Raw genomic sequence first — 10,970 nt, 5'->3', positions numbered from 1 at the left:
ATCCAGCCCTGTCATACTCTTATTAGAAAGGATAACATGTTAGCTACCAGGTATTATTTTAGGCTATTTCACAACTTGCATGTTTAGACTGCTTTTTTTCTCTACTTGATATTATTATATTTTAGCACAGTGCCACCCAGAGGTAGCAGCCTGCAGCACAGAGTAAAAACAACTACCGTTCCAGTATGGCTCCATCCTAGTTCCTGTATCCGCTGGCAGTCAGTCTGATAACGCAGCAGGTAGCAGCAGCCAACAGCGTCAAGCTCACCACAGGGAAGCAGAACAAAACCGGAAAATTGGTAAGTTGGCCTTTATAATAAAGGAGAGAAATTCAGATTGCATGTGTTAGAATAAAACAATCAAAAAAGGTTTAGGACTTCCTCCAAACAATAAGACTATTGCATGTTTGCTTTTATAGCTCATGTATTTTTTGTTTGTCTCTAGTCAGTGTTTCACCATTTATTACTTCAGCTAACTATTTCAAACATGTATTCAATAGTTTTAGCTAACTATTTTTGCTACTTTGCTATTTTAGCTAACTACATATAGCCTATCCCTTTATTTTTTAGCTTTTTTACTATTTTAGTCGTTACTTTTTTTGTTGATATTTCACTATATATCCATTTGTTTCATCTATTACCCATTTGAACCATTAACCCTTTCTTACTAACTTAACTATTTTAAACATGAATCCATCCGTTTTTAACTATTATCTCACCATTTATCTATAACTTTGTTCTATTTTAAACATGTAGCCTTTCAATACTTTTAACTATTTCAACCATTTGAACATTAGCTATTTTTATTAATAACCATATATACAATACTTTTAGCCAACTATTTCAAATGCACAGGTATATCCATTACTTACTATTTTAAACATATATCCATTACCATGATCTATATTTTAACAATATATCCAATACTTTATCCTGACAATTTTACCTGTGTATGTGTATCAATTATTTTTGAACTAAACTTAGCACAAAAAGTAAGGAGATTTGTGTTTGGTAGATTATTTCTCTGTGGTAACAATGCTTCTTGGCAATAAATCTTATACTGTTGGAAAGCCTGTTTAGTTCCCTTTCAAATGGGGAACCATTTGAAAGGGAACTAAACAGTCCTGACCTCAACCCCATTGAACACTTGTGGGATCAGCTTGGGCGTGCTGTTCGTGCCAGAGTGACCAACACAACCACGTTGGCTGACTTGCGACAAATGCTGATTGAAGAATGGGATGCCATCCCACAGCAGTGTGTGACCAGGCTGGTGACCAGCATGAGGAGGAGGTGCCAGGCTGTTGTGGCTGTGTATGGTTCTTCCACACGCTACTGAGGCTCCTGTTTGTGAAATGAATAAATTGTTCAATTGCCAATATGTCTTGTTTCTTCAAACTTCAATCATCTAATCCACCAAACACCAAAGAGTCAATGGCAGAATAAGCTGTTTGGCATTGGCAGAGAAGATTTGGCAAAATTTTCATGGGTGCAACCCACATACTCAGCGCTGCTGCTCTTCCCACAAATGCATGTTCCTTACAAATGGGGCACCATTTGAAAGGGAACTAAACAGGCTTTCCAATGGTATAAGATTTATTGTCAAAAAGCATTGTTACCACAGAGAAATAATCTACCAAACACAAATGTCCTTACTTTTTGTGCTATGTTTATTTAGACAACTGCAGAAGTGCCCCTTAGATACAAAACTTCTCGGTTTGGCTTTTACTTTGAAATTGCCGCCCGGAAATGATACTTGTGGATTTGGATAGCTTGACAAAATCCTAGCAACGTTAGCAACTAGCCATGAACCAGTTCAAGTGATAGCTTGAATGATATAACACTAACTGGAACATTAGAAAGGACTTTTACAGCCGAACCGTATACCTTCAGTGGAACTTAGATTGAGCCGTCCCACATTTTGGAATGAGGACGTTGTGGTAAAGCCACGTGTACAGGAACTGGAGTCTGAAAACTTACCTGACTAGAAGCCCCTTTTCCCCCTAGGATGGCGAAGGCATGACCCGCCCTACTCTCCCTCTGATTGGCTAGTACTCGTTGCCTTCGTTGGTTGGGTTGGTTATTATCAGGCATCAGGAGTGAGATTGGTTAGGGTAGAATGTCAGGGTAAGCCAATAAGAGGCACATAAGTGCGGCACATGCCTTCGCCATCCTGGGGGGGGAAATACATTGCTGATTGGAAGCACTACAGTAGGTCTGTTTGACTAGGAAGTCCAGCTAACATTAGCCAGCTGGCCATCTCTCAATATCCAAAGTCGTTTGAACTTGTCCCGCAGTGTCGTTTTTAGTCATCGTGCTTGACAGGTTGGTTATAGTGTCTTTGTATACTGTTTACTTATTCCAGCTAGCGGTAATCTACTATGTTTACTACCCTGCCTGTGTTAGCCACGTAGCTAGCTAATGTTAACACAGTTAACTCTAACTGCGGTATAAAATAATTCCAATGACGTGACGAGGCTAAATTCCAGAGCTAACGTTAACCTTTATTTACGTGAAGGAACCGTCAGTTGCCTTGTGAGCATGTAATTCCGTGCTGGTAAATTAAAGTGGATACTGTAAACATTGACGAGGTTAACGATGCCAAGGATGACTGTTAAATTAAACGTTATCGTTGCAATCTTGTGTTGGGTTCAGAGCACATCCATGGTTCAGAATACATATCACATCATGGGCGCGTCACCGCTTTAGGGTTAAACTGTGATAAATCAAATCTATCAATTTTATTTGTCACGTGAAATCATAAAATACAATTTATGTGAAATGTAATACTGTCAGACGATTTATGATGTTTCAAAGCTGCCTATCAATATCGTATTTACAAAAACAATTACCTCTTGAGTCCTCCACATAAATATGCCTATAACGTCAATGACGTTGCCTCTAATGGGATTTTCCTGTGGGCATTTAAGTAAGTGCGGAAACTCCGAAGTGTCTTGAACGCGGCATGAAAGTTGAGATCGTGTTGCATCAAGTTGATGTGCATCAAACCACATTGTCTTGTCTTAGCTAACTTGGCTTGATACCTTTCTTCTTTATTTTTTTCACAGTTGGTTCACATAACTTCAAACTTTACTTTTACCCCTCTATAGTCAACCATGGCTGTTTGGAGAAAACTGTGGTGCAGAAACCTCCTGGCAGTGTCTCTGCTTTTCTATATCCTGCTCCACACCATCCATGTGCATGCACGGCCAGCCAACATGTCGGCCGCTAAAGAAAAGGCTCCAGCCAGCAAGGACGACAACGAGATTCTTCCCCCGGACCACCTGAATGGGGTGAAGATGGAGATGGATGGCCACTTAAATAAGGACTTCCACCAGGAGGTTTTCCTGGGTAAAGAGATCGAGGAGTTTGAGGAGGACTCGGAGCCAAGGAGGAACAGGAAGAAGCTGATTGACATTTTCACCAAGTAAGGGGGTTATGCTTGTCATCTTTTGAGTCACAGGAATTACAGCATTGCTGAACTGGAAGCCTGAGCTAAAGCTGCTGATCCGGTTCTTCAGAAGTCACCAGCATCACGGTCCAGTCCGGAGACTAGCAAATAGCAAAAAGCCTTAGGAAAAGGTTCCCATAGGCTATGATAACTATACTTATACTAGTGATAGACCGATTTTATCGGCCGGCTGATATATCGGGCCGATATTTGCGTTTTTACGTGTATCTGCATTGGCCGATACGTGGCTGCTGCATTCGCCGATAGTTTTTTTTCTTTCGCATTCTTTACAGACAGGCGTCCACAGGCAGCTCTGTGTTGCTGGAGACGCTGTAGTTCACGTGCAGACCATGCACTGCCCCTCCCCCACTAGCAGAGTGCTGGTGCTGGAAGCCTGGCAGGCTTCCAGCACCATGGCAGTCTTAAATTACAAATCAAGCACTTTATTTCAATGGCTACTTTTCAGGTTTGTTTTCTTAAATTATTTCAATGTGTTGACAGAGGACATTTTGTGATGACCTGATTATATCTGTCTTATAATATGTCAGCAAGCAATGCATCATCAAGGCTGTGTTGTAGATGTTGATGAAAGCCTTTTAGCCGGCTAAGGCTGATGAAAAAAAAAAAAAAAAAAAAAATCGGTATTGGTCGATCCCTAACTTATACACTGTTATGAGTAGCTGAATGTGTGTCACAACATGGTATTGCAAAACACACAGAATGATGAAATGAAGAGTATTGTGAAACCCCCGTGTTTGCAATACATCAGAGTACCTGTATTGAAAGAAAGAATGCACTTGAGCTGAAAAAGAACTAATCCTTTACCATGACTTGACAAATTTCCCATCCCCCCTCCTTCTTACATTATTTGATCTTAAATGGTAAAGAAACGTCAATGTTTACAGGGTATTAGTGCATGGTCAGTTTAAACAAAAGCACCAGATTGCAAACACTAGGACAGATCATAAGGGGCATTACAGCTGTTAGTATATACTTAGTAGTTTATTGACTGTGTTAATGTTCAATAACTCAAGCTAAATCAGCAACTCATTTTTCATTTTTATTTCTATCCTCAGGGTTGATTTCAACAAGGACCGGAGTGTTAGCGCCAAGGAGATGCAGCGCTGGATTATGGAGAAGACGGAGGAGCACTTCCAGGAGGCCATGGAGGAGAACAAGAACAGTTTCCGTGCTGTTGACCCCGACGGTGATGGTGAGAGAGAGAGACCCGGAACGTGCAAAAAAAATAAAACACCGCCCACCGCCGTGTTGCCACAGTGGGTTGTAAACAAATGAATATTTTCTGTTTAGTCAAAAACCCAAATGCTCAATTCATGCCTTGTCCATAGGTCACGTGACGTGGGATGAATACAGAGTCAAATTTCTGGCCAGCAAAGGTTTCGATGAAAAGGAAATTGCTGAGAAAATAAAGAATAATCAAGATCTGAAACTGGATGAGGAAAGTAAGTATGGAACTATTTCACAAATGTAATAGTTTCAACAATCTTCCCGAATATGTGCTGCAGATATCGAAGTAAGAATATAATTGAGCTGAATTTTCTCTCCTTTCATAACTGCAGCTCAGGAGGTTTTGGAAAGCCTGAAGGACCGCTGGTTTCAGGCTGACAACCCCCCAGCTGACCAGCTGCTGAATGAGCAGGAGTTCCTGTCTTTCCTCCACCCGGAGCACAGCACAGGCATGCTCAAATACATGGTCAAGGAGATCGTACGCGACTTAGGTACATTTGACCTACTTTACCTGAATCATGGCCGTCATTGTCTTAAACCTGTGTTAACTATTCTTAGCCACTTGTAGGTATGGTTGGGTACCGAAACCCGATGCTGATATGGCACCGGTGCCTAAATGGCCGATATCTACCGGACCGAATAGCAACGCGGATTTCGGTGCCACCTAAATGCCTGCGCTGCAGCTCCAAAATAGACATTAGAGGCAACAGAAGCATTGCTGCATGTGTTGCTAGTTAGCATTACAATTGACAGCAGGTAACGTTAGCTAGTAGCTGGGTTAAACACGGTTAAAATGCTGACAGCTTAACGGTGTAAAGTGTCACTGTTTTGCTGTAGAGGATTCCAACAACGGAACATAGTGCTCTTCCTTTTTTCCCCATTTTTTTTAATTTTTTTTTTTATAAAGTATAGGTTCAGGCACCATTTTAAAAGTATTATTTTATCACCGGTATCGGGGAAAAAAAAAAAAAAAGGATACCCAACCCTACTTGTAGACAGCGGACGCACTCACCTTTAAGTTGACATGGGGAACTAGTTAGCAAACAGCAGCTTATTTACACGTCCAGCATATACATACTGTAGCAACATTAGCATTCAAGCATGTTCTGGCCTGGTGATGAATGCAAGATATATATATATATATATATATATATATATATATATATATATATATATATATATATATATATATATATATATATATATTAGGGCTGTCAAACGATTACATTTTCTTAATCGCAATTAATCCTTGAATTTCTATAGTTAATCGCGATTAATCTCATGTTTTATCACATGATTAAAATTCTATTTTTCATTTCAGAACTGTTTTTAAGTACATATTAACAATGGAAAGCCATTCTTACCAGTGTATCTTGATTGGGAATCAAATGAATGCAAAGAAAGTTGTTTATTATATATTTAATCTAGTCACACATTTGAATTTAACAACAACTTTGAATGCATCACGAGGCTGTGAATTACCAGTTTCATTGAACGCACAGTCTGTGTTTTTCCGACAACAGCAGCTGCAGATTGTTACATCCCGGTGTCGGAATCCTCTACAGTGAAATACAGACACACTTTACACCGTTTAGCGTTAGCTGTCAGCATTGTAACCGTGTTTAATCCAGCTAATAGCTAGCGGTAGGCTAACGTTAGCTGCTGTCGAGTATAGTGTTAACTAGCGTCATGTGCAGTGATGTTTCTGTTTCCTGTAACGTCTGTTTCAGAACATCAGAGAGAAGTGCAGGCATATCAGTGGCACCAGAATGAAGCACCGAAATCCGCGTTGCTATTCCTGCAGCAGCAGGATGTGTTACGAGGAAGTACGGCAAAATAGTAGCCTGTTAGGCACGATGCAAAGCCAAGTGAAAATAAATTAATAAATGGCGGCATGCGATTAATACGATTTAAAAAAATTAACGCATTCTGCCTTTTATTTGACAGGACAGCTAGTTGAGAGAGGGGAAAGACATGCAGGAAATCGTCACAGGTCAGATTCGAACCCAGGACCTCTGCATCGAGGCATAAACCTCCAAGTATATGTGCGCCTGCTCTACCCACTGAGCTAGCTCCGTTTTGATTTCCACTCATTCCTCAGGGAAATATCTGGCTCTTAAGCTGCTAAGTTCTCCACTATGTTCACTAGCCAGGCTCAAACTTTGTGTGTAGCTGAACAGGAAGTGCACAGTGGGGTTTTAGAGCTGTTTCGCTGCAAACCGATGCCTGCTGCTGCTGGAAATAATACTGATGAGAGCAAACTAAAACTGTCTGTAAAACCAAAACACACGCATGTAGTAATTGTGTCCATTGTTATTAACATATTGTCAATAGCAGCTTTTAATGTACACTGGTTTGGGATATTTAAGATGGCACTGTACACATTGCACTGTTAAACATCAGTGTTTACATGCAGGGAGAATACTGTTCTTAACCTCATGAGGTGACCTGGTTTGGTCTTGGTGAATGTAACTCAGTTTGGGAAACGCTATTCAGGTCGCACTCGTACTATAAAAAGCTGATGAAGCTTGCTGCGGCATTTTGTCTCAGACAGCACAGTAGAAAGTGACATCAACTATGGGGCAGGAACATCAAAATGATATGGTTTGTTACTAAGGGCTGCAACTAATGCTTTTTTAAATTATTGCTTAATCTGCAGAACACTTGTCCAAGCTATGAAATAAAAAAATAAAAAAAGAAATATGCTCATCACAAGTTCCCATAGCTCAAGGTGACGTCTTTAAATAGCTAGTTTTTGTCGGAACAACATCGCAAAACCCAAAGACAACAAGTTCACGGTCAAATGAAATATAAAAACAAACAAAATGGCCAAAGATCTTCACATTTTACAGGCTGGAACCAGCTAATTCTTGGCATTTTTCCTTCAAAAATGATGTGTACCATTATCAATTGATTGATCCGACTAATTGTATCAGCTCTAGCATGCGTGTACCGGAGACAGTTTTTAATGCATATGACTGGAATGTAACTGACAGGATTACACTTTTCGGGAATTGCATTTTGTATGATTTCACGTTACAAACAAATTGGATTGACAAAAGCCCATTATTGGTACATTTCCATCAAAACATGGTAACAAACCTTACTATATATGTTTCTATTGGCAAAGGTCTCATCTGTTTATGTAATAAATATAATAGTGGATCTATATATTTGATGTTGTACCTTACATTAATACCCATGTGTATTTGAATAAGCCCTGCTCTGTGTTGAGGCCCATTATGAAGATGTATTTAACAGATCCGAGGTGAAAGAAATCACATGTTGGTTGTTGCTGTGCTTGTAGACCAGGATGGTGATAAGAAACTGACCCTGTCCGAGTTCATCTCTCTGCCCGTGGGCACCGTGGAGAACCAGCAGGCGCAGGACATCGACGACGACTGGGTCCGGGAGAGGAAGAAGGAGTTCGAGGACGTCATTGATTCCGACCGCAATGGCATCGTAACCATGGAGGAACTGGAGGTGAGAAATGGGAGGGGGAAAAAAAGCAAAAGTCTCGTTTGATTGTTCCCTTTTTTTTAAATATTTATTTTGATACTTTGAAGTTTTCAAGTCAGTATCTTCTAAATAGGGTAAGATGGCACAAAAAAACAAACCATACCAATACCACGACTTTTTCCTGCCTGCCTCTACGACGTAGTACTTTAGACAGCCAATCACAAACATTATCAGCTCACTGACACTGATAAGATTTACTCCTTAGGTATTTTAAATTGGGTATTGAATGACGAGTCATTTTGCGATACTCGATACTAAGGAGGCAATTCGGTCGATGCCTAAAAAGTTATGAGTTGGGTACCCAGCCCTACTACTAAAGTATTTTAAGTTGGTCAACAAGGACTCATAAAACTTTTCTTCTTTTTATTGCGCAGTCAACCATCTCAAAAATGCTAATGAAGGTTTCTTTTTTCAATGTCGGATTGAACTGACACTCGATTCTCAATGACCGTTATGTTTCCTTTCCTTCTTGCGTGGCGTACAGGAGTACATGGACCCGATGAACGAGCACAACGCTTTGAATGAGGCCAAGCAGATGATTGCTGTCGCAGATGAAAACCAGAATCATAATTTGGAGCTGGACGAGATTCTCAAGTACAGCGAATACTTCACGGGCAGCAAACTGATGGATTACGCCCGAAATGTCCACGAGGAGTTCTGAAGACCGACTTCTCCTCTCTCAGTCCGCTTAGCAAAGCAGGGCAACATCCTACATCTGCTTCAGGGACAAGCCAGACAAGGACGGGCAAACTAATGATAGGATGTTCTAGTGTGCAATTCAACAGCCTCTTTCACTGCTGACTCCAATGAATACATCCTCCCTTCAGCCCTGGACTGTCTGCCAGCCATCACACATAACATGGTATGTCTTCTGTGTGCCATTGGACTTTTAAATGTTGGGCTGTTGAACTATTTTTTGTGTGTGTGTAATTTTAACCCCGACTAGATATTTCCGTTCCTGGTGCAGTGGCGAGAGAGACTGTGCAGCTAGGCGATATCACCATTTGTTCTGCAGGATCTGGCGTTGTCTGCATACAGTGTAAATATTAATTGTTACGTACAAATGCCTCTGTCATAGAGAAAATCTGAAAAAATAAATATAATGCTGCTACAAGGGAAAAACCCTTATAGAGATATATTATAAAGAGCTAATTACTGGAATTTTCCCAAATTCAAAAGGGGTTGTCATTAACAGTGTACAATTCCACTAGTTTGCATTATAGATGTCCGTAATCCGTCCTACTTATAAACAGGGTAAACAAAATGTAAGTCACTTTTTCAAACTGCTTCAATAACGTACAGTGATCCTTCTTAGCACAGATTTTCATTAACAATTTGTCAGAGTAATATATAAGAACAATGTGCCTTTTTGCCAGCAGACATTTTGACTTATTAAAAGTAAAGCACATGTCACTGATAACATTAACGATATATTATTAACAATTATGTGTGTGTTTCAGGTCAAAATGTCTCCTGTATGTAAAGGTCTATTGTTTTGTTCTTGATCTAATTCATGCTGTTGTTAAGATGTGGATAAAGAGGAATTTATTTATTTGACCAGTAGAATTTAGACCAGCTGCATCTTAGAACATCTCAAAGAGCTTTGTTCTTGTTTTTGCCTTACTCATGTAGGAGGCTGGTCTTTGTGTCCTTGTGTTGTTTGACAAAGGTGGATAGCTCACTCTTCATCTTGTATTCAAATGCATGGGCAACCATTTTGTTGAAGGTTTGGATCCTGCTACAGGTTTCTCTGTCCTTGGTCCTGTTTGGATTGTAAGATAAGATTTATGGTAACCGAATGTGACACAGCTTTAAAAAACAATGTATTGCAAATTCTGGTAAACAATAAAGATTTCTTATCAATTAAGTAACGCCTGGGTTTCTTTTAGTGCTTAGTTATTTTTTTAGGGCTGCGAGTAACGGATTACTTTCTTAAATTTTTGCGGCTGTGGCTCAGGTGGAAGAGCGATGGCCTTTCAATCGGAAGGTCGGTGGTTCGATCCCTGGCCCCTGCAGTCTACATGTCAAATGTCCTTGGGCGAGACACTGAACCCCGAATTGCTCCCGATGCTGCGCCATTGGTGTGTAAATGTGCATGAATGTTTATCTGATGAACAGGTGGCAGCTTGTATGGCAGCCTCGGCCTCCAGTGTTGGAATGTGTGTGAGTGGGACCTGTAGTGTGTAAAGTGCTTTGATTAGTCATTTAAGACTAGAAAAGTAAATGCAGTCCATTTATCACTACAGATTAAATCAACAAATGTCAGGAAATAGACAAAACAAAAAAATGACCACCACAGTGAAACCCAAAAATAACAATTTACTGTCATATTGGTGGAAGAAGTAATCAGATCTTTTACTCGTTAAAGTAGTAATATCACATTATAAACGGTCGGTGCATCCACATGAGGCAAGCCTTCCGTGATCGCGCATCCCCCACCCCCTCCTCCACACAGTTACTTGTAGCCAAAGAGGAAACGGAGGAATAAAAAAAAACATGATTGACTCCTCAGAAGAGGTAATTATCTTGAGTTTCTGCGTGCGAAGTTCGCCGGACTACATCATTTTCATAGTCTAGTAATTCAATTAGCTTTGCTGCAACTCAATTGGCAATGGCTTGAATGTAACGGACGCTCATTAATATAAAATAGTTACACACTAAAGCTTTAAAGTAAGAAAAGTAAAAGTACTCATGCAGAATGGCTCATTTCAGTGTATATATATATTTGGATTATTATTAGTGAGGTATTAATGTGT

General features: G+C 40.1%; 1 protein-coding gene across 1 annotated transcript; it reads left to right on the top strand.

Moving 5' to 3' along the window:
• Positions 1-1,791: 1,791 nt before the first annotated feature.
• Positions 1,792-10,081, top strand: sdf4 (stromal cell derived factor 4). The gene is made up of 7 exons (XM_031290547.2): positions 1,792-2,321; positions 3,107-3,423; positions 4,524-4,660; positions 4,797-4,910; positions 5,028-5,186; positions 8,003-8,178; positions 8,699-10,081. The coding sequence occupies exons 2-7, from the start codon at positions 3,113-3,115 to the stop codon at positions 8,873-8,875; spliced, it is 1,074 nt and encodes a 357-aa protein (XP_031146407.1). The 5' UTR covers positions 1,792-2,321; positions 3,107-3,112; the 3' UTR covers positions 8,876-10,081.
• The last annotated feature ends 889 nt before the right edge of the window (positions 10,082-10,970 follow it).

This window comes from Sander lucioperca, chromosome 12 (assembly GCF_008315115.2).
Source record: "Sander lucioperca isolate FBNREF2018 chromosome 12, SLUC_FBN_1.2, whole genome shotgun sequence".
NCBI classification, from domain to species: domain Eukaryota; kingdom Metazoa; phylum Chordata; class Actinopteri; order Perciformes; family Percidae; genus Sander; species Sander lucioperca.
The sequence above is the reverse complement of the archived record's forward strand: the minus strand, read 5'-3'. Positions and strand labels throughout refer to the sequence as shown.

Coding starts and splice junctions, on each gene's coding strand:
- sdf4 (XM_031290547.2), top strand. CDS start 3,113: ATGGCTGTTTGGAGAAAACTGTGGTGCAGAAACCTCCTGGCAGTGTCT. Junction 5,187..8,002: donor GGAGATCGTACGCGACTTAG/GTACATTTGACC, acceptor CTGTGCTTGTAG/ACCAGGATGGTGATAAGAAA. Junction 8,179..8,698: donor TAACCATGGAGGAACTGGAG/GTGAGAAATGGG, acceptor CGTGGCGTACAG/GAGTACATGGACCCGATGAA.